The 25,791-nt window shown below is 53.3% G+C and overlaps 12 protein-coding genes across 12 annotated transcripts in view, besides 10 other annotated features; 6 read left to right on the forward strand and 6 right to left on the reverse strand.

Annotated features, from left to right (window-relative positions):
• The first annotated feature begins 59 nt into the window (after positions 1–59).
• Positions 60–91: a tandem repeat.
• Positions 92–254: 163 nt separating this feature from the next.
• Positions 255–2,037, reverse strand: EKO05_0004935 (uncharacterized protein; the record flags this gene model as incomplete). The annotated part of the gene is made up of 4 exons (XM_038939187.2): positions 255–585; positions 633–750; positions 800–1,557; positions 1,604–2,037. The coding sequence occupies 4 exons, from the start codon at positions 2,035–2,037 to the stop codon at positions 255–257; spliced, it is 1,641 nt and encodes a 546-aa protein (XP_038799478.2).
• Positions 1,336–1,360: a tandem repeat.
• Positions 2,038–2,802: 765 nt separating the features above from the next.
• Positions 2,803–2,829: a tandem repeat.
• A 305-nt stretch (positions 2,830–3,134) lies between these two features.
• EKO05_0004936 (Riboflavin synthase) lies at positions 3,135–3,947 on the reverse strand (the record flags this gene model as incomplete). The annotated part of the gene is made up of 3 exons (XM_038939415.1): positions 3,135–3,691; positions 3,741–3,863; positions 3,917–3,947. 3 exons carry the CDS (start codon positions 3,945–3,947, stop codon positions 3,135–3,137), a joined length of 711 nt encoding a protein of 236 aa, XP_038799479.1.
• A 250-nt stretch (positions 3,948–4,197) lies between these two features.
• EKO05_0004937 (Succinate--hydroxymethylglutarate CoA-transferase) lies at positions 4,198–5,605 on the forward strand (the record flags this gene model as incomplete). Its single annotated transcript, XM_038939221.1, has 3 exons — positions 4,198–4,308; positions 4,363–4,394; positions 4,474–5,605. 3 exons carry the CDS (start codon positions 4,198–4,200, stop codon positions 5,603–5,605), a joined length of 1,275 nt encoding a protein of 424 aa, XP_038799480.1.
• A 216-nt stretch (positions 5,606–5,821) lies between these two features.
• On the reverse strand, positions 5,822–7,336 carry EKO05_0004938 (uncharacterized protein; the record flags this gene model as incomplete). The annotated part of the gene is made up of 3 exons (XM_038939177.2): positions 5,822–6,322; positions 6,370–6,759; positions 6,806–7,336. 3 exons carry the CDS (start codon positions 7,334–7,336, stop codon positions 5,822–5,824), a joined length of 1,422 nt encoding a protein of 473 aa, XP_038799481.2.
• Positions 6,852–6,904: a tandem repeat.
• A 387-nt stretch (positions 7,337–7,723) lies between the features above and the next one.
• EKO05_0004939 (transcription factor TFIIIB subunit brf1) lies at positions 7,724–10,009 on the reverse strand (the record flags this gene model as incomplete). Its single annotated transcript, XM_038945695.1, has 1 exon — positions 7,724–10,009. One exon carries the CDS (start codon positions 10,007–10,009, stop codon positions 7,724–7,726), a length of 2,286 nt encoding a protein of 761 aa, XP_038799482.1.
• Positions 7,797–7,857: a tandem repeat.
• Positions 8,433–8,463: a tandem repeat.
• Positions 10,010–10,887: 878 nt separating the features above from the next.
• On the forward strand, positions 10,888–11,678 carry EKO05_0004940 (uncharacterized protein; the record flags this gene model as incomplete). The annotated part of the gene is made up of 3 exons (XM_038939269.1): positions 10,888–10,967; positions 11,310–11,371; positions 11,425–11,678. The coding sequence occupies 3 exons, from the start codon at positions 10,888–10,890 to the stop codon at positions 11,676–11,678; spliced, it is 396 nt and encodes a 131-aa protein (XP_038799483.1).
• Positions 11,455–11,572: a tandem repeat.
• Positions 11,652–11,674: a tandem repeat.
• Positions 11,679–12,324: 646 nt separating the features above from the next.
• Positions 12,325–12,365: a tandem repeat.
• A 1,054-nt stretch (positions 12,366–13,419) lies between these two features.
• EKO05_0004941 (uncharacterized protein) lies at positions 13,420–14,607 on the forward strand (the record flags this gene model as incomplete). Its single annotated transcript, XM_038945696.1, has 1 exon — positions 13,420–14,607. The coding sequence occupies one exon, from the start codon at positions 13,420–13,422 to the stop codon at positions 14,605–14,607; it is 1,188 nt and encodes a 395-aa protein (XP_038799484.1).
• Positions 14,608–16,157: 1,550 nt separating this feature from the next.
• EKO05_0004942 (Rhamnogalacturonan acetylesterase) lies at positions 16,158–17,021 on the forward strand (the record flags this gene model as incomplete). The annotated part of the gene is made up of 2 exons (XM_059636495.1): positions 16,158–16,311; positions 16,363–17,021. 2 exons carry the CDS (start codon positions 16,158–16,160, stop codon positions 17,019–17,021), a joined length of 813 nt encoding a protein of 270 aa, XP_059492478.1.
• Positions 17,022–17,465: 444 nt separating this feature from the next.
• On the forward strand, positions 17,466–18,212 carry EKO05_0004943 (uncharacterized protein; the record flags this gene model as incomplete). The annotated part of the gene is made up of 1 exon (XM_038939274.2): positions 17,466–18,212. The coding sequence occupies one exon, from the start codon at positions 17,466–17,468 to the stop codon at positions 18,210–18,212; it is 747 nt and encodes a 248-aa protein (XP_038799486.2).
• A 917-nt stretch (positions 18,213–19,129) lies between these two features.
• On the reverse strand, positions 19,130–20,517 carry EKO05_0004944 (uncharacterized protein; the record flags this gene model as incomplete). Its single annotated transcript, XM_038939393.2, has 4 exons — positions 19,130–19,673; positions 19,726–20,017; positions 20,076–20,279; positions 20,328–20,517. The coding sequence occupies 4 exons, from the start codon at positions 20,515–20,517 to the stop codon at positions 19,130–19,132; spliced, it is 1,230 nt and encodes a 409-aa protein (XP_038799487.2).
• A 1,347-nt stretch (positions 20,518–21,864) lies between these two features.
• Positions 21,865–23,759, forward strand: EKO05_0004945 (uncharacterized protein; the record flags this gene model as incomplete). The annotated part of the gene is made up of 2 exons (XM_038939566.1): positions 21,865–22,669; positions 22,717–23,759. 2 exons carry the CDS (start codon positions 21,865–21,867, stop codon positions 23,757–23,759), a joined length of 1,848 nt encoding a protein of 615 aa, XP_038799488.1.
• A 31-nt stretch (positions 23,760–23,790) lies between these two features.
• Positions 23,791–23,827: a tandem repeat.
• Positions 23,828–24,510: 683 nt separating this feature from the next.
• Positions 24,511–25,791, reverse strand: part of EKO05_0004946 (Acetolactate synthase) — a gene marked incomplete at both ends in the record, with an annotated part of 2,602 nt that continues 1,321 nt past the window's right edge. Inside the window, 2 exons of the mRNA XM_038939557.1 lie at positions 24,511–24,560; positions 24,612–25,791. The exon at positions 24,612–25,791 is cut by the window's right edge and continues 503 nt beyond it. Coding sequence (XP_038799489.1) covers positions 24,511–24,560; positions 24,612–25,791 — 1,230 coding nt within the window. The remainder of the gene's footprint in view (positions 24,561–24,611) is intronic.

The following is a 25,791-nucleotide window of genomic DNA, read 5'->3' on the forward strand; positions in this document are numbered from 1 at the left end:
CAAAAGTATGAGAGGGGTATCTTGCAAATGCCAGAGACCGTCCCTCCATAAGATCATGGAATCGTCAAATCGTCAAATCGTCAATCGTCAATGCTGTTCTGCTGCAGTCGCACCGATTTGCGCCCAACGACCGCCAGCGCGGCCACACGCAACGGACCATACCGTGTTTGCGCCAGAAAAGCTCCAGACCACGCCCCTGCCATCTCATCGTCGGGGTCGAATTCGATGAAAGATTTCGATGAAATCCCTGGCGTCTACTCCTGGTTAGCGATGATCTTGTCTTGGTCCGGTCGTAAGAACATACCCTCAAGTGCAGAGAAGGTCAGCTGATATCTACCACTTGGACCCTTTGGCAATTTATAGCCCTCACAGAACACGTATGGATGTATTTGCCTGAACACAACACTGCTCGACTCAACTCGCTTCATCCAGTTTCTTTCTCCGACGTATGGTGTGACGAATGCCGTCCAGATGGGTATCGATTTCAGTGGACCACGGCGAGGAGTCGCTTCGAACCGGACTACACCAGAATCCCGATCCCGATACACGCGAAAGTGATGGAGTAAGCGTCCATCTACTATCTCGCTGCATTATGTCAGTGAAGATCTTCACACCTTTAAGGAGCCACTTACGTGCTGAACTCGAGCTTATCCTTGTTATCTGGATCAAAGGAATCTTCGAGGCCGGGGGCGATACCTGTTCGGTCCTGCATCTTCATCGCAATGGCGGTGTTGTAGAAGAGCACCATTCCTGCTCGCTGTTAGCTTTCCTTCAGTGAAGTGTCGAATCGAATACGTACGTTCATACAAAGGAAAACGTAAGCGGGCCCATAGGTCGAGCCTTCCGTCCTTCCGGTTCACTCGACACAGCTGTAGGCAAGAGTCCCTGCGAAGTATCTTGAGCCCCGTTAGCGGGAAACAGAATCCCCTACGCGTTCCATCGGGATCCATGGTGAGAAAGACGATGCGAGCGCGAAGGTCATCGAATCTGCAATACAGGCGTATCCACACATTAGCCGCTTCTAGAGGCAGCTCGAGGACTTTCTCAAATCCATCGTCACGTAGCATCTCGATGACGCGTGGCTCGTCGCGCCCGAGGCATTCGGTGACATCCCCCAAAGTCCGGGAAGCGGTCGAAGGATGTCGTCCGTCGAAGATCCGCATAGCCCAATGAGCGACCGGTCCTCCCGAGTCGGTTGAGTGCGACGACAGCCCCTGCGACGATGCAGATGAGAATGTAGGCGATGTAGGCACAGAAGGGGCTGCTGGAGGGATATAGATTGGAACATTTCCTATGCCACCATATATCTGCGACGTTGGCCGAGATGACATTCGAGGTGGTGGCGGGGGTGGTGGAGGTGCATGGCTATATGCTGGGTGCGATAGGAAGCTCTGGATCTTCGGCCTTGGGGTACGAGGTGGTTCGGGCTTGGGCGTTCTGGCAGGACCGTAATTGGGTATCGACAATCTATCAAAGTATGAGTCAAGGGGTTCCTGTTGCTTTAGCAGCTTCTTCAGACGAATCTGAATCTTGTTCATCTCCTGCCCTGGGTCATCACTGTACTCTGTCAGCTGAGATCGCGCTCGTCTATCGCAGGACTCACCCTCGTAGCTCATCATACATACCCTGCAGGTATGTACGAAAGTACTCAAGCCGCAGCGGTAGAGGTATTCCTTGACCTGTGAAATCGGCAAGAGCATCCTCCCACATCTCAGCATACTGCGGGGTGCCAGGAAATGCGCCAGGGAGTCGATTCTTCCTTTTCGACTTGTTGAATATGTCGCGTACATCATCAAGAGTATAGCCCAGACTGGGAAGGCATACATCCAGGTCCTTCAAGATCCGGCCTGATGCCCTGCCATAACGGGACAGGTCGAGCGCTTCATGAAGCGTCTGCAAGGCACTTGATATAGCGTACAATTCAGCAATATCGCCAGTGATATCTTTGCGATATTGCGGAATCTCGCCGAGGAAGGTTTTAAGTGCTGTTGCAGTGTCCTCGGCGTCTTTGGCGTACTCGAGCAGTTGCGAATCCATGGCGGACAGTGGATCGCGTGACCGGAACGCCTGAGCCGAAGCTAGCGGCACACGCTCTGGAGATCAACAGGACAAACCGAATGAAGAGGATAAAAGCGAGTGAGGCGACAGGGCTGAGAAGGAACTCCTGATGTTTCGCTGGCGTTGCGCGCCTTGACGAGGGCTGACTTTATGCAGCAACGGCCGCAAGCCGCAAAGGAAGCCAATGCCGACGCACGTTACCTGCAGCTCTCCCTCCGCTTTCTTTCTCGATCTGCCCCTCAATTGCTTTGGCCCCCAAACTTACGAACGCGACGGTTTTTGGTTTCGGGCTTCGCAAAGTCGTTTTCTGGGTAGTCAGAACAACAGAGATTGCTTGAAGGGGGTCAGCAGCACTGATACAAAAAGAGCCCCAGCGATTCAGTCAGGCGGCATGTACGACTCAGCTCAGCGTGCGATGAAAGCCGCTTCGATGCGAAAGATGACGAGCCACATGAAGTCTGCAGCCGATGACATGGACAGTCGCCAACATTTCCAGATGGCGCAAGAGGGCCTTCCTGCCTGGCCGTGCTCCACTGCAAGCCGTTGTTCTAGTCCTGCAATGTCAGCAAGATCAGATCAGTATATTGGTCAAGCGCAGCTCGGCAGCGGCGGTCAAAGTCTGTTGTGCCGTGCGATGTACAGACGCACGACGTGGACAGCTGTCAACCGGTCGTCCATTACAAAATCAAGGGTCGGTTCGTCACAAGCTAGGCAGCAGCCAGCAGTGGTTGCACAGAGCTCTCTGCAACAGCAACAGCAACAGCAACAGCAGAACGTAATAAAAAAACGACCGGACAATGCAGGAGTAAAAGATCCATCGTTTGAGATGACTGGAAGCGCTTTATATGTACATATATATGTAGTCTAAACCTGTGCTAAGCCTCACTTCCCTGCGCCACCATGCCGGTAGGCCAACCACCCTCAATATCACACACGAGGCAACGTCTCCCAACCGAGGGATGGTCTATTGGGTATGGACAGCTGTAGGATGTGGGGGCCAAGTCGGGCAGGTCCAGTAACACGAGCGCCCTGGCGGGCTATCATCATGTGCCGGAACAGCTCACATGGCGATGCTCTTACTTACCCAGAGCCTTCAGCCTCTCGTCGACGAGCTTCGAGACCATCTTCTCCAATATAGCAAACTCGCCCTTGGAACCGTCCTCGAAGTATCCAGCCACGCTCTTCTCCACATACTTCCCAACCTGGTCCACCTCGACGTTGACATCCTCGCCCGGCTTCTTGCTGGCTATGATGACCTTCTCCTGCGTATAGGCGATGAGCATGACCTCCCACCACCCCTCAGGGCCGTCCTCCACTTTTGTGACGGTCAAGCTCGCTCCATCTATTGTGACATAGCCCTTCTCAACAATGTAGCGCAGCACAGCGGAGTCGCGCGGCTTGAAGCGGAACGTGAGGGCGTTGCCGTCAGGCGTGACCGACTGGATCGTTGCAATGGTGTCGACATGGCCCTGCACGAAGTGGCCGCCCATGCGCGTGGCCGCAGAGACAGCACGCTCGAGGTTGACTTTGGAGCCCTGCTTCAGCGAGCCCAGATTCGTGCGGCGGAGCGTCTCAGGCGCGCATCCAACCTTGAACCACTTCTTATCGAACTCGGTGACGGTCAGACACGTTCCTGCGTGACATCAATACTGCCATCCGTCATCACACTACGTTGCGTATACCATTGACGCTGATGCTGTCGCCCAAGTGCGCATCGCCCAAAATGTCCTCGCAGTCGGAAATAGTCAATGACGTGCCGCCGCCTCCGGACGCCGTCTTATCAAGCTCCTCGAGGGCAGCGACAGCTAGCCATGATCAGCTCAGCCGCGCAGCACAATGATGCAGATCTCGAGCTTACTGCCGATGGTTTCAACAAGTCCGGTAAACATCGTGGTGGTGGGGGGTTGCTATTGGAGAGCAGGTTGATGGTGGGGGAGCCTAAGCTAAGCTGCACGTCCGAGGCTCATCGGGATGGACTCGGGGAGCCTGTGGGGAGCCTGTGGTGGCTGTCATAGTCGCCATTGCAAGTACACACTCAATTGATCATACAATTGTTGCGCCGCCATGTCCAACCGTGTTCTCCGGAGTTCAACATGTCTCCTGAGGTGTTCCTCTCGAAAGACTGCTTCGTATAGCCCAATGAACTGGTCATTGAAGCGGCTCGCAACAGCTGCAGCTGCCAGTGGAGATGCATCCAACCTACCACTGGCTGGTATCAAGGTGCTGGACATGACAAGAGTATTGGCTGGCGTACGTCCAACAAACCAATGGTCGGCAAACGCTTCTTGACTGACTGCTCACCAGCCATACTGCACACAAATACTTGGAGATCTTGGGTACGCCATAACAAGCACTGCATGGAGCAACAACCAAGGTCGGCCTGTGCTCTCCAAACAACCAATTGACTAGAGACAGTGCAGATGTAATCAAGATCGAACACCCGACAAGAGGAGACGACACTCGAGCCTGGGGACCTCCCTACGCCCAGTATACCAACGGCGAGACCGGGCCAGGCGAAAGCGCATACTACCTAGGAGTAAATCGCAACAAACGCTCAATAGGTCTATCCTTCCAACATCCAGCCGGCGTTGAAATCCTCCATCGCCTTGTTAAAGAATGCGATGTGCTTGTCGAGAACTACCTCCCTGGGTCGCTCGCCAAGTATGCCATGGACTACGACACCGTCTCCAGGATCAACCCAGGGATCATCTACGCTTCCATCACCGGCTACGGCCAGACGGGACCGTACCGAAACCGGGCAGGCTACGACGTCATGGTCGAAGCAGAAATGGGGCTCATGCACATCACGGGCTCGCGCGACGGTCCCCCCGTCAAGGTCGGCGTAGCAGTCACAGATCTGACCACGGGGCTCTACACCTCCAACTCGGTCATGGCCGCGCTTCTCGGCCGCATGCGGACAGGAAAAGGCCAGCACATTGACGTCGCGCTGAGCGACTGTCAAGTCGCCACGCTCGCCAACATTGCTTCCTCGTGTCTGATCTCCGGCAAGAGAGATACAGGCCGCTGGGGGACAGCACACCCCTCCATAGTGCCGTACAAAGCCTTCAAGACGCTCGACGGCGATGTTCTCCTGGGCGGCGGGAACGACCGTCTGTACGGCGTCTTGTGCAACAAACTCGGCAAGCCCGAATGGATCACCGATTCTCGTTTCGCGACCAACGCCGTGCGCGTACAGCACCGCGACACGCTCGAGGAGCTGATTGAGAACGAGACGCGCCAGAAGAGTACGCGGGAGTGGCTGGAGATTCTAGAAGGGTGTGGCATGCCGTATGCGGCGATCAACGATGTGCAAGACACGCTGAACCACGAGCATGTTTTGGCTAGGGACATGGTCAAGGAGGTCGAGCATCCCGCGTGTGGGACTATCAAGATGGTCAACACGCCGGTGAAGTGGTCCGACTCGACGCCTGGGATCAGGATGCCGCCACCGACGTTAGGACAGCATACTGACGAGATACTTGGAGAAACGCTGGGCATGAGTAAGGATGAAGTGGAGGGGTTGAGGAGCGAGGGCGTCATTGCGTAGACACGCACTCTATTGTACATGTTTCCACTGTGCTCCACCTGTTAGGCATCTATAAACATATTGAGCTCAGCCGACAAGCTCTTCCACGTCGTCCGTGTCCATGTCACTGAGCTCGTCGCTCATGTTCCTGACTTTCTTAGAGTGCTCCCTATCTGCCCACCGGACCTCTTTGCCTTTTCCATCCTCTCTCAGCTTATCGGCGAGCGCATCGGCTACCTACACCTTGTTCTCCAGTGTACCGTCAGCTCCTAACCCACTCCCATCCCCCTTCCATCCATGACTGAACACTTCAAAATTGTCATCCACTAACCACTGCAAGTCCTCGCTCTCAGGCCTCATCGTCCGCGCAAGCCCCTGTCCCGCTTTGGGGTAGTGAGCCGGTGGATCTGTGTCGTACCCGTCGTCTTCTTCGTATTGATTACCGGCCATATCGAGAGTAACGCGGGGTTGAGCGCGCGTTCCCATGTTGCGCAATAGTTGCGCTTCGGAAGAAGTGGAGGTGTTTGGTGTTTGTGCGAGAGGAGTAACAGCTGGAGCGGTTGGCTGTATGCCGGTAGGAACGGGTGGAGGTTGTGGTTGGGACGTGATGCTCGAAGAGTCTGGAACAAGGTCGGCGACATTTGGGGGAAAGATGGGGAGTTCAGGATGGCGGATTGTGGCGTGGAGAAGAAGAGAGACGAGGTGTGGTTGTGTCAAGGTTGAGAGGTATGCGCGTTTCTAGGCGATGTTAATACACGGACGATAGTGAGCTCCACTGAACCTACTTCGTCTATGGAAAGACTTTCTGCAGCCACGAGATGCTCTGTCCCTTGCACGACGCTCTGTTTCGAACGCGCGCATGGATCGCATAGCCACTCCTTTTCCAGGACTGTGACTACCTCATTGCTAATGGGCGGATCGTGACAGTACTGATGATACGCTGTACTACAAGAATCGCAGAATACTATCCTGTTCTGTGCCGGATCCGTGTCTCGACGGCACGTCTTGCATTTGGCAGCCAGCATAGTCTTTGCCGATTTCCTGCGCTTGACGCCCGGTGTAGGCTCTGGTATTACTGGGACGAACGCAACTGGCTTGTTTACGCTGCGTCCCGACTTGGTTCGTGTGGTCTGTGGTGTGTACGACTCTGAGGCATCGGAATCGTCGTCATCGTCCTGTACGTTGTCAGACATGCCTGCATGGCTATACCATGATACTCACGTCGCTCTCCTCTTCTGCGCTATCAGAGCGCTTCCTCTTGCCGGCACGCCCACCTCTTCCGCCTTGCCCTCGCCCTCGCCCTCTGCCCCGCCCTCTCCCAGAACCTCTGCCGGACGTTGGTGTTACTCCTGCAGGCGACGCGCCAACTTCCGTCTTCAACGGCGTCCCAGCTTTCCCTCTTCTGCCTCGCTTGCTAGCTGTCAGTGCTGGCGGCGGCGTAGGCATTTTGTCACTCGTAGCGTAGTTTTGCATTATTTCTGCCTTCTTTGCCTCGAAAGCAGCTGATGTTGAAGCATGCCCTGACTTGCCTTGCTGCAATCTCTCCAAAATGGCAGCTGTCGACGCTGAGAACTGAGGAAAGCTAGGTCCTGCCCCGGCATTACCGTTCACAGGAAAAGTGTTCATTTGCGCTGACCATGCGGGCGTGCTGGGCGCAATTGGTGGTTGCGGCGTTGCGGAAGTGGTGGTGGTGTTGGCTGACGCATGAGTTACATCGAGCGCAGGCTCGTTTGAAGGGTTCAAGGGATCCATGTTCACCGTGGAGTTCCCGCAACTGCTAGTATAGTGGTATGAATGACTCCCTTGGCCCGACTTGAGCGCTGTGTAGGAGCAATCGCCGGCTCGTGTTCGAGAACTGAGCTCGCCTTGAAGTGCACGGACTGCAGATCGCTGGAGGCCGCGGCGACATGTCACTGCTTCGACCGGGCTCAGCCCTATGCCATTTGCACGCGCGGAATGCTGTTCGGGCGCCAACAGTCAGACAATACAGAAAATCCATTGACTATGCTGTGCTTGCAAGCGGGGTATCGGTGCCAGTGCTCCCCAGTTTAACGCCGTCCGAAGCTGAAATGCCAGGACTATCTATGCAGAGATATATTCATCAATATCGCCAAACCCAACTTGTCTTCGCACCAACTCCTAGTAATCATCGTAGTTGTCATCGCCAAATCCTTCCTCTTCATCCTGCATATACTGCGCAGGATCATCAAATTCTTCCTCCTCCTGCTCTTCCTCCGCGTACTCCTCTCCCCCGTCATCTTCTTCCTCTTCCTGCACTTGAACAGACACAGGCGCGGCGGTCTGACTTGGCGCAGGACTCGCGCCCATCCCGCTACCAGATGGTGTGCTTGCCGCATCTGTCTTCCCACCTGGAAAAAGTTCCTTTAATCGATCGTAGTTGATGTGGTTACTGAACCCCTTGGCGCGCTTCTTCAGCATCTTGTGCGCGGCGTCAGCCGCACTTGTCGCAGGTTGTCCTTCTAGCACGCTCCCATCGCCCATTTGGTGATGCTTGCGCTTCTGTTTTGGTTTCTTGGGTTTATCCAGCGCAGCCTCCAACTCTGCTGCGAGCAGCTTGGCTTGCTGTTCGCGGAGCCAGTCTTCATTTTGCGTGAGCCAGACGCGCTCTTTGAGGCGGACTTCGGCCGGATTGAGGATACAGTTTGCCACGTCTGGGTCGTCTTCGAATTCGTCTTCGCCAATGTCGGGTAGGGTGCTGACGTTGCGGTTGGGTGTCAGGGTGTCGGCGAGTTCTTTGGCGGTGAGACCGGTGCGTTTGAGAACCTCGTGGTTGTCGTTGTCGGCGAATCCTTTAAAGATGGTTTCCCACTCTGTTACCTCTTTCACGATTTCTTTTTCAATTTCATTCTCGATTTCAAGGTCTTCCTCAGAAATGGGTATGGGCTCACGTTTCTTAGGTGGTCGACCGCGCTTTTTGGGCATGACAAAATTCTCGTCCTCAGGATCGTCTCCGTTTGTATCTGCAAAGGCACTGCCGATCGCGTCCACAAGTCCGTCTTCATTCCCTTCATTCAACGCGTCAACATCCACTACCTCCTGAGGTGTTTGTTGCGTTGGGTCGGGGGTCTGAAGTTGGGCAGGGCCGTCTGGCGATGCGCCGTCGTTGGTCTTCTGCCTCTTACTGGCCCTCGTTGGTGCAGTGCTGGGGCCAGCTTCGGCCTCCATCCCCTCCAACGCCTCCGCGGTGATGCCCTCCGCTTGAGAAGCCCCCCTCTCCTTCCTCTTCGCTTTGTTTTCTTCTCGCTCTGCTCGTCTCCAGATGGCCGGTGGCAGGGTCTTGACCTTCATCCTGTGCCCAACCTCGCGGAATTGATTGACAGTCAAGGCCGAACTCGGTGTCCTCTTGTATTCGTACAGACGCTGATTGATAGTGGAATCGGCAACTTTGACAACATAGACAACTTCTCGGACGGATCGGCGAAAGTTGTTCATGCGGGCAGCGAGGATGATGCAAGCACCGCAGAGTCCAGCAGGCTGGCGGCCCTGAACCATCCAGTCTCTGCTCATACGTTTCAACAGCTTGCAGGCATCGTCGGCGACCTTGTGCGACGCCTCGTCAAACTCGAGCTTGCGGCAGTACTTCAGCATCAGTGGCTCGATCTCCTGGACTGCCTTGTTGCCTACGAGCTGTGCAGGATCTTCTTCGCGTAACTTCCTCAGGAACTGCTTGTATGTGTCACCCAGCTGCCAGACGTTGACCTGTACCTTCTCAGCCAAGTCCATGAGCATGAGCGTGTTCTCTGGTTGTCTTCGCGATGCCATGTACAGTGCGACAGCTGCCACGTTTCGAATGCGGCGACCTTGGACAAAGTTGTGGTTGGACGCGAGCTTGTACCAGCCAATAGCTTGGTCCTCGACTGCCTGTCGAATCTTGAGGGCGTGTGAGAGTTTCTGGATTTCGCTTCTTCCGTTCATCTCCGCCTGCTCCCTGCTTCCCATCCCACCGAGTCCCCGCATAGTCCCGCCCATGGAATTGGCATGTCGCTGATTCTCGCCAATGAAGCCACCCTCGACTATTGCAGCTCCGCCAGAAGTTTCACCGAATGTGATTTCGGCAACGATGTGGCTTTCCTCGATAACCTGGCCGCAGTTGTAGCAGATGGCTCCTCCCTCATCAGCGTCGCTGATGTTCGGATCGTCACAGCATTTTGGTCGCTCGGGTTTCGAGGCTCGCACTGGTGCCGGTTGCGCTTTCCGTTTTGTCTCCGCGGATTGATAGATGTACCCAGTTCCGGCCGCCTTGGAAGGGTTGATAGAGCCAAGACGTGGCGCCTTGGGCCGCGCGACTGCGGCAGGCATGTTGAAGTATGTCGAGGTATCCGCCAAGCCCACCAAGTCGGGGTGTGTCGTGTTGACGTTGACTCGGCGAGAGTTGGGGGAATAGGGAATCAAAAGTTTAGGCATGAACGGTGGCTCCGCGCACGGGGATCCAATTGCGGGGCTCTTGTTTTAGCGTGCTCCACAGTCAGCCTTACACCTTGAGCCATGGACAGTGTGTGAGTCTCGTGCACAAAACGTCTGTCTGAGCGATGGCGAGGTCATAGGCGACCTGGCTATTCAAAGCGCTTGACGCCGTCTCAGCCGTGTGTGTGGAAGTGGCTTTCTGCAACCCACTGCACAGCTGTTGGCGTTTCTTTCCAGAGCGGGAGGTCAGGAAGGCTGACGTCTACATCATCGATCCAATATCAACCCAAATGTACAAAGACCTGTCCTATCTCTGCCAGAATAGCCCGTGTCTTTCACTGGAGAGGAGACATTGAAGATCCAGAGGCTTTTGTAGATTGATTGCATGCTGTGTCGTCAAACGGCAGTCGCTGGAGGCTGGCGCGCGTCCCCTGGGAGTGCACGCGATGACGACTAATTTCTGAACATTGCAAGTCGTTAAACCGCGGGCAATGTCATGACGTCTCTTGTTGAAGCGTAGAAGACATGCCGTCAGAGTGAGACGGCAGACTTGCACAATGCCAGACTTGACAATCCTCGGTGTGGTACCTGCAGCAAAACACCCACGGACGCGAGTAGCCCGCGGCAGACACATCGAACCCTTCTTTCGGCTCGCTCGACAGCCTGCGGGTGCCGTGAGCGCCCTAAACTATTGGCTGAACACAAGTTTCCAATCTTAGCACAGAACATCCCCTTGCCTGGTTTCCCAGCCATCCGCCTAAAGGTACGTAGCTCATCCCCGCTCCCAGAGCTCGGGACTCGCAGCTCGCCCATCAACTCAGCTCCATCATCTCACCACAACACCTTCGTCTAGTCAAATTTCCAAACCACAACACAGAATGTCCACCCGCAAGAGGAAGCAGGATGCCGAGGAGGAGCTTGTTGCTCTCCCTTCTGACGAGTCTGAGGAGGAGGAAGAGTGAGTGAGCAGTTCTTTGCCGTTATGCTATTGCACCTCCGCAGTTTCTGTGTCGCATTTATGCGGTTTTGACCTGGTTATTGTCGCCGTACTTTACTCCATCGAATGGGCGTTTTCAATTCACGTGGTCAAGCTTCGTTGTCGCAGCGCAACCGTTCAAAAGACGAGCGCTGCCACCGTGAGCTACCGCGTCTCGCGATCGCCCAACGCTTGATCAACCAGCGCGTCGATCGCACGTCAAAAACATTCAATCTGTCTTTTGCCCAACCAGAGTGTAATTCGGGATGCGCAACTCTACTTTTGCACGCAAAAAGCAGCAAGGCTGACGTGAATACTCTCTAGATACCAAGAGTCTGACGCCTCAGACTTTGGTGAGGAAGAAGACTCCGATGCGGAGGCACCTCGTAAGCTACATCACTTTTAAATAACAGAATTGGCGCTGACACTCCACTCTCAGCCCCAAAGAAGAAGACCAAGCGATCCTCCAAGGACAAGGATGGCGACGAAGAGGATGAGGATGAGGACGAGGACGAGCTAGATGATGACGAAGAAGCTGCCTCTGATGTGCCTGAAGACGAGGATGACGAGGATGAAGACGTGGGCGACAAGTCAAAGAAGCCTGCAGGTGCTGAGAAGGATCGCAAAGTCAAGACAACAAAGAAGGATGAAGCTGTCCCTGTAGTTGACGACGACGACGAGGATGACGATTGAATCTCCAGTAACGTCTCAGGGTGATATTGTGCGCAAGGCTGCGATCTTTCCCTTATGTTACCACCTTAACGCTAGCCAGATTGCGGCCTCAAAAGCATCACTACCGCTATATACAATGTCAGAGCACCACGAATCGCCTGGCTTTTTGGCTCTTTATCTCACCCATGACCCACGCCTCTTCTTACCAATGTCCCAAGCCACTGAACAGGGCGTAGCAGATAACAGCGTTCACGTTCGCCGACCGCACCAGCGCCATCCCATCAATCTTTGCTCTTTGCTTTCATCGCAGCATTGTCATCATACCCACATACAATCGACAACCTACATAATGGGCGACGTCACAGCCCTTGGTATCTCCCCCAACTCAAACGAGATCGAGTCTATTTCCGCCTTGGAACCTGAGCTTCAACTATTTTTAACTCGTCAATGACTAAGCTGTTCTGAGCTCTGTGGCAGTGCAGCATAAATAAATCTTGGCAAGCCTGAGCTTGTCCTGAACTGCCCAGGATCGGACCATCACACACACCATGCTGGCTCACATTTAGGCCACCCACTACACGCACTAGCCTCTTTCACTACAAACAAAATAACTCCATATTCTAGTAAGGGTGAATGGGCAGTCATTTCGTGCTGGGTTGTAACATACTATTAGTTATTAGGATTACTAGTTATTGACTACTAGTGACTTCTATGTTCTAAGACTTGTAGTATGTTCCTATTATCACCTTATGATCAAGGCTCGCAAGGCTTCGCCGTGATCTGGGTGGTAATATCTCGCCCCCACTACGCCGAACGCATGAATACGAGCCGCAACTTCAAGCGGAACATCGCATGGGTGTGACTGGACCGCCCATAGGGAAGCCTCTAGATATTCTCCCATCGGAGGACCAACTACAAGTGGTTGCCCAATGCACCACATGGTGCAGTATACGCCCTGCTCTACGATTTTCGTACTGCCTCCCTAGTACACGGGTCCTCTACACAGAATTGGACGCTCTTTTCGGCCCTCACAGTCGTTTCTTACCACTGCTTGGTCAACAGAGGATTTACTCAAAGATGCTGTTCCTTCTGTGCAACACTCATCTTCGTCTACTCTATTCAACGCGTAAAAAGGTCAGCATAGAAAACACACTCTTACGAGCAGGAATACTGAGAAGCTGTGAAAGAGACGGTACTTCATGAGCAGAGTATGAAGGAGGACAACCAAAGGGCTGAATACAGGGGTTTGGGAGCTACCCCTACCATTTCCCCTCGTATGTGATAAGAGGCGATAATCTCTCAGAGGATGCGCGGGCTTGATATTATAGGATATGATTTGCCTCTATCTCGAACGAGTGTGCACGCCAGCGTGCGCGAGCGTGCGCCCATTCAAGCCGTGTCATGAGTTCATGCAGCAATCATGGATCTAGATGCAACTACCTTCCTAAATGATGTGGCTGGCAAGCCGTCGGGTGATTCGAGAAAATATCTTTTCTTCAGCCTCAGCCTTGTTGGCATTTCTACAAAGCGGGGGTGGTGGCCACCGTCCTCCTCAAATCGAAGTTCTGTCAATCGAATACATCTGTTTGGCATGTCTCGCATCGGCCTTGATCACAGCGGGCGTGCAACGAGCTACTCGATTCGCCGAAAACCCATACGTAGTGCTCCGTCTGCCTCTACTCGTACGTCTATAGATCTTCAGCCTTGTAGCACGTTAGTCGAACAACACCATCTAACTTTCCTCACCGTTGATCTAGCTCTCATGGAGATCGCTCAAGAAACAAACACACTGTTCTCGACTCCTGATAGAACTCAGACCGCATCCCCGGCGCCATCTATCCCAGCCCAGCGAAAGCCATCGAACGAAGAAACATTTGATGGTCCATTAGCTGCGCCTGAGATGGAAGCTCTACTACTACCCTTATACGACAAAACTTTGTCAAGCTACGCGGCAAATGGGTTGGAGGACATTTCAGAGCTTTGTGATGAGACCGAAGATGAACAAAACAAAGCCTTGGTCACGATCGACTCGAAGCAACCTGGAAAGATTAAAGAATCGGTCAATGAGATCCAAAAGGGCGATGACCTCGACGAGCCAAGAATATCTCCGCTTCCACTCGAAAATCTTCCGGATTGGAGGCCTTCCTCCCTTGGTTGGGCGCCACACATCGCGATTTTGATCTTTCTCAGCCTCGTCGTCTACATCGGCCTCTATTTGCGCTCAAAGTACAGGGGAGTCATCGCGTCTTCTGAAAGTCGTTGGGACTGGATCTTTAGGTTTGGACCGGCTTTCTTGGCTGTAACAATTCAAGAGGCCCTCTTGCGTATTGTCACAGACCTGCAATCGGTCCTGCCCTATATTGCTCTGTCGAGTAATCCGTTTGATGACCTTCGATCGAGACACCTCGCTCGACTCACTGAACCACGATGGTATGATGGCTTCCATTTCGATCACCTCTTCCAGGCTACAGTCTTCCTCGTTCGCTATTGCACCTTTGTGTTCGTTCCTTTACAGTCGTCACTTCTTAGTTACGGCCGCAGGCATTACAGCACAAGTTCTAGCCCGTTTCGGGTCGTGCTGCCAAACGACTTGATATCATCATTAAGTCAAAGCCGGGTGCCCGCCCTCGCACTGAACTCTGTTTGGCACGGGCAACCGGTCGCGGACATCAAGTGGCTTACCATTATGCCACAAGAGAGTGTCGTCAAGAATTACATGGCCATACAGCCAGATTACGCAGGCGTGATGCCGTTCAGGACTGAACACGAAAAGTCGTCAAGCAATGCCTCCGAAAGCGAAACTTGGACGCTAACAACCTCAGCCATCTATGGGTACTTGAACTGCAGTCAAATCGACAATATAACCTTGACTGTGAACAGCATCTGGCTTGGTGCTTCTGGGCTGGAGATCGATAGACTTGCACTACGTCTTATTGACAAAGAAGGCTGAAAGACAGGATGTAGCGCAAACAAGCTCAAAGGGGCTCTGAGTGTGTTCCTGCAAGTGTTCAAGGGAGCAAAGGCTGACTGCGGCTTCTGCATGTCGTCGATGTAATAGTTCGAGAGTGGTACAGATGTCCAAAATCGAAGATGAATGTAGTAATTGTACAATTCGACTGCCTCCACTGCTTTGTGCTTATGTGGGGGCGGTGCAGGTCATTCTCTGCGGCACGGTCCGGGCCTTCTTTCAAGTAGGATTCATAATTTCAGACGTGCGCCGCACCATCACAAGCGAAGTCTTGTAGTGACTGAGGATACTTTTTGGGGGGATCCTGGTTGAGCATGCACTTCCGCGAGATGTATTCTTATGGCCCTACCAGGATATAAGAGATGAACGATCGCTCTGTAGCCGGACAAGGTGCTCTTTCATTGCCCAGTGCTTTCATCGTCAAAGATCCCAGGCATGCATTTTATGGAGAACACAGCAGCTGTAGATGCTCTCATCCAGGGGTTTGGTGTGGTTCCAAGCTCAGGCGCAGGTCGATATTGAATGATAGGCGGCGGTCGGCGCGCTGAAGTTTGGGTGTGGGGCATCTATCGGGAAAGGGCGTTCTTCTGAGACACTCACGACACCTTCAACACAGCGCCCCGAAAGGTAGCCTGCTCGACTGTCAATACATGCACTTGCATAGTGCCGCTATAAGAACCCATGCTTTGGATTAAAGATGAAATTTGATGCCTGTCGGCCGACATAGCGGGTACTAGGAGCCTGCGACATCGAGACACATACTTCGAAAGACCGCGCGATACCTGGACTTGAAACACTGCCATCCAAGGAAACCGGAAGGGAAACGGTACATATCGGCGCAGTCACATCCAGTCGAGGCTCTTGGCTAATATATTTAGCTCCCCCACAGTCACGCTATTGCCGATGTTAAATTCAGGGAACCCACAAGTTCCGTATAAACAAAAGATTAGTTTCACACCAATAGAAAGAGCCGGTACATGGGTGGTGGGAAATTGGTGGCGTCCGGGGAAGTTTGACATCAGCTCAGCTAAGAATGCTCCGCCGGTTCTGAAAGGCTACACAGATGCCATCATCTCTATGTCGACATTTCAGGACCTGTAATCATCCGCTGGAGAGATTCCGCTTTTAGATACGTTTTACACCGGAGATGCCGGTAAATCCACTTCATTCGGCTGCCAATACCCCGGATATTATGCCAAGTCAATGAACTTCATGAAGCTACTGCGGAAGGAACTAATCTGAGAGTACTGTGGACCCACCTACAATACTTTCGCCGGCAACCACAGTAAAGTGACATCTCACGACGGCGATTCCCCGCAAGCAATATAGTTCAGGCAGTTACTAGGTGCCACAATTATCGTCGTTGCGACGTATTTCGCGGAAGATTTATGGAGACTTCCAAGCTTCCCTTCGTCCAGAGGAAATGAGTACACACAGTCTGTTATATAAAGAACGAGATCTTCCCCTTTAAACAGCGGTCGTAAGATTCTAGCACTCTTCAGGTCAACTATCTCGACATAGCCGTCATCGCAATGTTGGGCCCTTCATCCGTCCTGTCTTTGCTCGCGTTGGCTTCTACAGCCTTCAGTGCTCCAAGCGGAAATATTGAGAAACGTGCGCCAACTGTCTATCTCGCTGGAGACTCGACTATGGCAAAGGCCAGCGGTGGGGCGGGTACCCTTCAAGGTGAGCATCTACTTCCAGTGTGGCTGGTTGCATATCTTTAACATACAGCAGGCTGGGGTGTCTACCTCCCATACTCATTGTCTGTTTCCATTGTGAACAAAGCTATCGGCGGCCGCAGTTCTCGCTCCTACACTGTGGAGGGACGCTTCACCGACATTGTCAACACAGTCAAGGCGAACGACATCGTCATTATTGAGTTCGGGCACAACGACGGCGGTTCATTGACCCCCACCGACAACGGCCACTCTGTGTGCTCTGGTGCTTCTACCCAGACTTGCCAGTCCACGTACAACGGTGTTGCTACTACCGTGTATACCTACCCATTTTACCTGATCCAGGCCGGTAAGGCACTGATCGCAAAGGGTGCCAAAGTCATCATCAGCAGCCCGACTCCCAACAACCCTTGGGAATCCGGTACCTTCACCTACAGCGGCAGCCGCTTCGTCGACTACAGTAAGAGCGTCGCTGCTACCCTCGGTTCGGATGCTTTCTACGTTGACCACGGTGCATATGCAGCCGATGCCTGGAAGACACTAGGCAAGGCAAAGACTGACGCTTACTTCGTCTCCGGCGATCACACACATACCCTTCCTATCGGTGCTGATGTCGTTGCTAAGTCTTTCGTCAAGGGTTTGCAGTGTGCTGGAGGTGGTTTCCTCGGCGAATTCGTTAAGAACAGCACCGCCAGCATTACTGGAAAGTGCTTGTAGAGATAGGCCCTACTTCAAATTCAAATATATCCCAATCAAACCAAGCTGTTCGTTCAATTCGACCCAATGCAGTTTAGCACCATATCGGGCCATGTGACCACGATAGGCAATTGTCTGCGTTGTTCTCCGCTTAGACGAGGCCAAATGCTGACGAACGCGACCTGTCCTACAAAACACCACATCGCAGCAACAAGAACATGATTTACACGTTCGCTCTGGTAGGGCTTGCCAGCCTGATAGCACTTGGGGTCCGACGCCGTTACCTCACGAGCATATCGGATATTCCAGGTCCGACACTTGCTTCTATAAGTAGGCCATCCAGAAGCGATCAAACAAATCTTTCCTCAGTCTGCTCCCAAAGATAGGTGAGACTCGGTGAAGAGCTTCGAGAATAATTTATTGGGATGACGCTTACTCGATCTTCAGAAGGAGAGGTATAGTATCATGTCCCTGCCCGATACTCGCTACCAGACGCCCATGTCAGCCACAGATCCAAAGGAGCAAGCGCGAAGGATGAAGAACCTTGCTGCCGGCTTCGCACTCTCGCACGTCGTAGCGTCTGAGCCGTACGTGGATGAATGCATTCGTCTCCTCAAGAAACGTATTCTCAGCTTTGCCAAACCTGGAGCACCTGTGCATCTCGACCAATGGTTCAACTACATGGCTTTTGACGTGATTGCCGAGATCCACTTCTCGCGGCAGTTCGGTTTCTTGGAGACAGGCAAGGATCTAGGTGGATCTATCGCTAATTCAAGACTGCTCGTACCGTATGTCACCATGGTTGGCTTCTTTCGAACTCTCCATCGACCGACTGTGGGCAATCCCTTGATTACTGACTGGAACCCCATGCTCACTCAGCACATCTTGGACACAACCTTGTCAGCCATCAAGGCTCGACAGAAGAACCCGGACGTGCGTGAGGATGTGCTGTTACTCTGGCTGAAGCAGCATGAGCGATATCCAGAAAAACTGTCCGAGAAGGAACTCCATGGTTGCGTTAACATGTCTGTTGGTGATGCATCAGACACTGTTAGCGCGAGTCTACAATCGTTCTTCTACCTCTTGATACAAAACCCTCAGCATCTTGCAGTTGCCAAACAAGAGATAGCAGATGCGAACTTGACCAGCGAAATCGTCTCCGATGCGGATGCCTCTCGGCTTCCATTTCTGCAAGCCTGTGAAAGTTCTTGAAATCTTGAACGTATCACTGCTAGTCTCCAGATCTGCAGCTCAAAGAAGGATGGCGTATGTTCCCACTAGTAGCGTTCGGTCTTGCACGTGTAGTACCTGCCGCTGGCGTCACGATCGGAGGCCGCCATCTCGAGCCAGGTGTGAGCTTCCTCTGCGGTCGTCACAAGAAGCCATGCATGCTAACGTTTGTACAAACACAGCTCAGTGTCAATTCGCGTGTCATACACTATAGTCGTGAACTGTTTGGTGAAGACGTCGGCATTTACAACCCAAATCGATGGATTGGACCCCAGGCCAAAAACATCAAAAAGTGTTTTGTCGCTGTAAGCTATAGGATTTTTTTGCATTGCCGTTGATCACATGCTCACTGCCTCTTCGGTTTGGTGCAGGATACAACTCATGCCAAGGTCGCAATATTGCGCAGCTTGAGATTTTCAAGGCTGCAGCTACGCTTCTGCACGATTTTGAATTCAAGCCTATTGATCCGGAACAGAAGTGGAGTTAAGAAGCTTCTTTTGCAGCTCTGCCGTACGGTTGGCCTTGCCATGTAGCGGAGAGCTCACGTTGAGCCGGAAGAAGGCAGGGGCTTGCTTGCGCAAGAAACATCGCAGAACGCACTTCTCAGAACAGTCGATCGTGTAGAGGCGCCCTTTGCTGTCTCGTGGTGTGACCGTGGCTCTAATTGATGTCTGCATCGCACATAGTTTCGAGTCAACTCACTGGCACTGTTTGTGGTAAATTGAGTGGTATTGCAGAAACGCGGACATCTTGTCGACCAACTTCTGATTGATCCTGCAGAGATGCTGTCGCTGTGCACTAACAAAACAAAACGCAGCTAGCAAGTGGTATATGGCAAACTAAACAATTGCAGAACACCCAACATGCACCTGTACGCCTAAGGCGAAGGGAAACTAACCTCATCTGGCATGTCCAAACGAGTGCTTTGGTTCTGCCTCAATAATGTCGCTGTCGTCCCTGCTATAATTCGTGTTCGATTTGCTCGCCGTGGCATCAGTGCTCCTTTCGTAATCGTCATGTCCAATCTGCTCTCTCGAATCAATGCTCCCGAGGGGTTTCATACCATACACATCCTCTGCTTTTGGGCTGTTTACTGCTCTCTCCGTTATAACGACATCTTGTCCCTCTTCGGCGCCTTTTGTTGATAAACCAAAGTTGAATCCCATCGAAGATTGCTTTTTCGAGCCCGTAGTGCGCGAGCCGAACTTCGAAGTCGAAGGGGTATACGGAGTATAGCTTTCGTCGTAGGTTGGGTAGTCTGAGTTGAATGATGGGAACAAGATGCGGAATAAACCCTTAGTGGCTGGGGCGCAAGCCGTGATGATATGGACGGCGGGCTCAGCGATGGAGATGACAATGCCAATATCCCAGGTTCGGTCGAGATTGGTGGGTGCAACGCGGTAATAGTACACTATGAGACGGCCGACAGACACCCCTGTGGCGCTATTTGTAGGTTAGCATCTTCAAGCCACAACATCAACGACGAGCGACTTACATCCAGCCCATACTCATTACACCAACGACAAGCATCTTTGTCTTGACGCTCATCTGCAAATTCCAAACCATGAGAGTGGGTATAGGGATGATGACCATGTCCATGAATATGCTGAGCGCGCAACTTGAGAGAACAAAAGCTCGAGAATCAATACAGGTCCCCCCTTTGACCAGAACATTACCATCAGCGTCATATTGATCCATCTCAGGGCGTAGCCAGGTATATCGTACAGGGTCACACTGTAATATATTCCCTAGTGTAGTTCCGACCGTATATCCAATGTTCAACCAGACTGGGATACAAGGTCAGCATCCAGAGGTAGGCAAACGACTTGACAGAACGCAACTTACAGACTATGTACAGTGATACTCGGATGCGCCGGCGGTTGTCCTTCATACGGAACAGGAACATGATGATACTTGCTCTGACGGCACACATCAGTGGGTGATAGAACATCTGCACTGCGAAACTCCATTTCAGTGCGGTGATCTTCTCTGCAACGGTCTGCTTGGGAAGATCGTGAACATGATATCCAGTACCGCTCACTAACACATCTGTACGAGTCAGTATAAGCAGATCCCACGACCTTGTAGAGAACGTACATTTGTACACTGTCAAGGTCTGGCCCAATAGTAGTAGCGTTGCCAGTAAGATCAAGTGATCATCCCATCCGAAGTTTCGACTCAAGTAGCGAGAGTAGGTCCGTAACACGACAAAGATTGTCGAAAGAACAGGAAAGAAGCATATCATCACGAGAGCCTCATTTTGACGGCTCGCAACCATGCTGTGCATGAATCTCTCGGGAAATCAATGCTCAACGGCCAGCAGATGCGTAGTTGAGTTCGACAGTGATTAATGTATGGGCGTGGACCGACTCTTCGAGCAACTGCTGCGACGGGGAACCGGATGGCAACCCTAAAGTGAGGCCGCCCAGTGGTGATGTACACTGCGCGAACTGTTTTGGTCAATGACAGGAACGTCGTAGGGAAGAAAGGCACTCACTTCCGATATTTGCGTCACTCCACTACAGTACTTCGTCAGGACCTTCAATGTGCGTACATGCTCGCTGCGTGGGACAACTCGTGGTAGCAACTGGCGGAGAATTACTTTGAGGACTTTGGGCGCGCCACGCAGCATTTGGTCGCGGCGTGGCCATTTGCGGGAGTCCCACCATCTCGAAGCACACCCTTCAGGGATACAAGAGACGTTTTGGTGGTGATCAGGGCTATTCGGGAAATGGCAGTGTTGATCTGTCAAGCGTCTGTCCTTGGCTGGCCTGTCGGAAGGGGCTAACAATGATTCATGGTCGCAAGTAAGGCCGAGCCGTGCTGATGTTGGTCATAGCAGTAACCAGGTCTTCTGGCCATTCGATGGCGCAACTGAGTTTTCCTGAAAACCTGAGCGATGATGCCCAAGGGCCTCGGGGTACTGGGTGGTTGTTTGGATCAAGGTACGGGCGAGCAACACGAAAGCTTCCTTCCTTCACATCGCCGTACAATATTACACGTCGCCGTCACACTCAGGTCGAAAAGGCATGCTCTCAATTCAGTGTCCGTGATGTGTTCTCGAAACCAGGCACAGTGCGCAATCCTGCTTTACGCGTGCGCACATGCATGCATGAACCTTGACACTCGCCCTACATATTGAAGGTGCCCTGCAACTTTCGGGATGTTCATTCCGTCTTGCTGGCTCAAGGGGACGAGGATCCACCTACGCGCGAGTCAAAGACTGTCTCCCGGACGGCCCCTTGCCCGTTCCGTACACATCCCGACGCGGGGAACAGCTGCCGTCCTGGCCAAACCTCTTCACAGGCCCTCTATTTCGGGCTTCCACGCGTTCTGTAAAGATCGTCTCGCACAATGATTCGCATGTGGGGCATCGAGCTAGTTCACGACATGCCACAAGTGGGCCAATTGACCAGCAATTTGCCGCGGCGAGCGCCCTTCAAGTGATCGAACAGCGCGATGACCGGCTCCTACTTTTAATCATTGCAAAACTGTGAGGGTAGCGGGCACTTGCAAAGACATCCGGAGCCGTTGCGTTGGTAAGTCACAACTCGACTAGACAACGACCGGTCATCAGCTAACGGGGACTGGTAGTCAGTGACTTGTTGATCGTGATCACGACGGGAAGACTACCATGGCACCATCTACGATTTGGCTCACAGCAGTCTTGGCTGCTTCGTCAAGCGCTTCACCGTTGCTGACTCGGCGGGACCTTGACGTGCTAGCAGAGGCTGATCTTGAGGGTATCACCTCATCTGTGAAGAGTCTCTTCCTTCAAAGCTCAGGAGCACCCAAGAACGAGACCTCTCGATGCAAGGTCTACCCAGGCGATGCTGCATGGCCGTCAGACGAGGCATGGTCGCAGCTGAACAAGCTGACCGACAACCGCCTGCTTTCAAGACCTACACCTCTCGCTGCTGTCTGCTACCCCTCTCATCCGGACTATGATGCAGAGCAGTGTGCGACCTACTCGGCGACATGGACCCAATCGTACACGCATATGCACGATCCTATCGAGATGATGTCTCCGGTCGCACAGGGTATGACTTGTACTGCGCCAGTCATCTTCGACAGTCACAACTGCACTCGAGGAGGGTTTCCTGCTTACGTCGTCAACGCCACAGAGCCAAAGCATGTTCAGCTCGCCGTCAACTTCGCCAGGAACTCAGGCGTCAGGCTCGTTGTCAAGAACACCGGCCATGACTTCCTCGGTAAGAGTGGTGGCAAGGACGCTTTGAGCATCTGGACACACTACATGAAGGATATTGAGTATATCGAAGAGTACGCAGATGGTGAGCTTGGCTACTCTGGTCCTGCGTTCAAAGCTGGCACTGGTGTGCAGGCCTTTGAAATCTACAAGGCTGCAGATGAGAAAGGCAGGGTTGTTGTTGGTGGAGAGGGCGAGACAGTTGGTGTTATGGGGGGCTACATTCAAGGAGGTGAGTTCAGAGCATATGATTGTTCTTCGACATGCTAACGATTCAAGGTGGCCACTCGCCGCTGACTGGTCTATATGGTACTGGCGCTGACAACGTGCTTGCCTTCGAGGTCGTCACTGCCGACGGCGAGTTTGTCGTAGCCAACTCAACCTCGCATACTGATCTCTTCTGGGCGCTCCGTGGCGGAGGAGGCAGCACTTTCGGTGTTGCAACGTCTGTCACTGTCAAGGCTCATCCCGACCTTCCCGTGACGGCCTCGCGCTTCAGCTTCTCGTCCAAGCAGACGGGCAACGAGACGTTCTGGTCTGCGATCCGCTCCTACCTCGACATCAACATTGCAAACGCGGACGCAGGAACGTACACTTACTGGATGATTATCCCGTCGAACGGCTCCTTCACCTTCCAGTTCTCTCCTTTCTTCGCACCAAACAAGACGCTTGATGAAGCCACCGCTCTCTTGCAACCCTGGTTCAACAAGCTTGACAGCCTGAACATCACCTACGCGCCCAACATCACCCACTTCGACACATACTACTCCGCCTGGCGCTCTTCATTCCCTCTCGAGTCGGTCCAGAAAGCCAACGTCGCCACCGCCTCACGACTGTTCCCTCGCGCCAACTTCGTGACGACAGAGAAGCGTCAAGAGCTATATGAGAACATCCGCTCCTCCAGTGAGAAGGGCCGCGTGCAAGTGCACTTCAACATGCAGGCCAAATCGAACAGCGACAACGCCGTCAACTCGCACTGGCGGCCCCTCGTCTCCTTCTCCATGCAGTCTGTGCGCTGGCCCATCAACAGCACGGCGGAAGAGATCCTGCAGATACGCAAGGAGTTCCAGGAAGTGGACATGCAGAAGTGGCGCGACATCAGCCCTGGCGCGGGGAGCTACCTCGCCGAGGCGGACAGACTGGAGCCCGACTTTGGCCCGGCGTTCTGGGGCGACAAGTACCCGCGGCTGCAGGCGTTGAAGAGCCAGCTGGACCCGCAGGACGTGTTTTTCGCCACGACGGGCGTCGGCAGCGAGCGGTGGAGGGTGGAGAGCGTCGACGGGCTGCCGAACGAGAACGGCAAGCTGTGTCGGGTTGAGTAACCGCGCTTCATGTTGTGATTTTTTTCTTTTTTTCTTTTTCTTCTTCTTCTTCTTCTTCTTCTACTTCTACTCTTCTACACTTTTTCACTGTCGATCATGTATGCCTCTACCCCCGTCATGTTAGCACAGAGGTGCTAAGTAGCTCACACCCCTTTTCAGAAATAGACAATCCTAATCCTCTCTCTAGCGAGTATCAGCCTATGCTCCGTCCTCTTTTTACCTACCAAAGCACCCAAACATGGCAACAACACGAGACATGATGTGTTGGGAGTGAGTGCTACGAGTGATTTCGTGACCACGTTCGCGGGATGATCGGTAGTTGTACTAGAGTTGATGTTGTGTAAAAGCGAGACAAGGTGTCACAAGATGCAAACGAGAGGAAAAGTAACTTTGATCAAAACCATGGATGATGTCTGTATTCGGTTCGGCCGTGGATCACCAGCTTTTTCTATCCACGCTAGTCCGCCACACCCACTCGGATGCCATCTGATAACGACGCACGATATCACTCCGTGTGCCATCCACTCCGCATGCTATCCGCGCGATGTAAAATCTCTCCTGCTCCGCGCATACGTAGACTGATATCTAACTTTTTTTTCGCGCGCTTCGTGTCAACTTTTCCCGTGGTGGTGATGAGCGCGGCCAATAGCAAGACGACAAGACAAGGAAGAGAGAAACGCCGGTGCTGACCCAAGAAATTTACACAAAGGGCAATGTACAAAGGAAGAAGAGAAAGGAGCTAGGCTAGGGCTTAGCGACCCGATCTGTCCTTGGTCTGCGCTCTGCGCTTCTTTTGTGTCTCTGCGTTTGTTGTTAGCGACGTTGTTGTGAGGTGGTGAGAATAGGACGCACCTTCGTCGTACACCAGGAACTCGTGCAGCGCACTTCCTGTGGGTACCATGGGCAGGACGGGAACCTTTTGGTCGGTGACGACCTCGAGCAGGGCCGGGCCGTCTGACTCGATCAGCCACTTGAGGTGCTCCTCGAGCTCGTCGGGCTTGATGACACGCTTGGCCTGGACGCCCATGGCGTCACCCAGCTTGACAAAGTCGGCGTTCTTCTGATGTGTGTGCGAGAAGCGGTCCTCGAAGAAGAGCGTCTGCCATTGCGTGACCATGCCCTGCTCCTCGTTGTTCAGGACGATGATCTTGACGCCAATGTTGAACTCGGCAGCCGTGGATAGCTCGGTCAGGGTCATGCTAAAGGACGAGTCGCCGTCAATGTCAATGACCAGGCACTCCGGACGAGCGACCTTGGCACCAATGGCGGCAGGCAGGCCGTAGCCCATGGTACCGAGACCTCCCGAGGTGATCATGGTGCGGGGGTGTGTCCAGCGGAAGTGCTGTGCGGCCCACATCTGATGCTGTCCGACACCGGTTGTGATGACGGTCTTGTCCTTGATGTGAGCAGTCATGTTGGAGAGCTTCTCGATGACGGTCTGGGGCTTGATCATGCCGTTGGCACCCTCCTTCTCGTAGGCCCAGGGGAAGCGCTTCTTCCAGTCGGCAATCTGAGCGAACCACTCGGGCCTCTCCTTGACGATGTTGACCAGGGGCAGCATCTGGGTCAGGCTGGCACCCACGTCGCCGGCAACGGCCTCGGTGGCCTGGATGACCTTGTTGATGTTCTTGGGCATAATCTCAAAGTGGACGATGCCACCGCGGCCTTCGGCGGCAGCGGCCTTTGCGGCGGGCGCAAACTTGGCCACGGCTCCGGTGATGCGGTCGTCGAAACGAGCGCCCAGGGCGAGGATCAGGTCGGCTTCCTGCATGGCCATGTTGGCGTAGGCGGAGCCGTGCATACCCAGCATGTGCAGAGACTTGGGGTCGAGCTCGTCGAAGCCACCGAGGCCCTGCAGGGTGGTGGTGACGGGGATGTTGGCCTTGTCAGCCAGCTCCTTGAGCAGCTCGGGACCGTTGGGGGTCTGGAGGATACCCTGTCCGGCGTAGATGACGGGCTTCTTCGCAATGTTGATCAGGTCGGCGGATCTCCTGATGGAGGCCTCGAGCTGCTTCTTCGACACCTCGCGCGC

This window comes from Ascochyta rabiei, chromosome 7 (assembly GCF_004011695.2).
Source record: "Ascochyta rabiei chromosome 7, complete sequence".
NCBI classification, from domain to species: Eukaryota; Fungi; Ascomycota; class Dothideomycetes; order Pleosporales; family Didymellaceae; genus Ascochyta; species Ascochyta rabiei.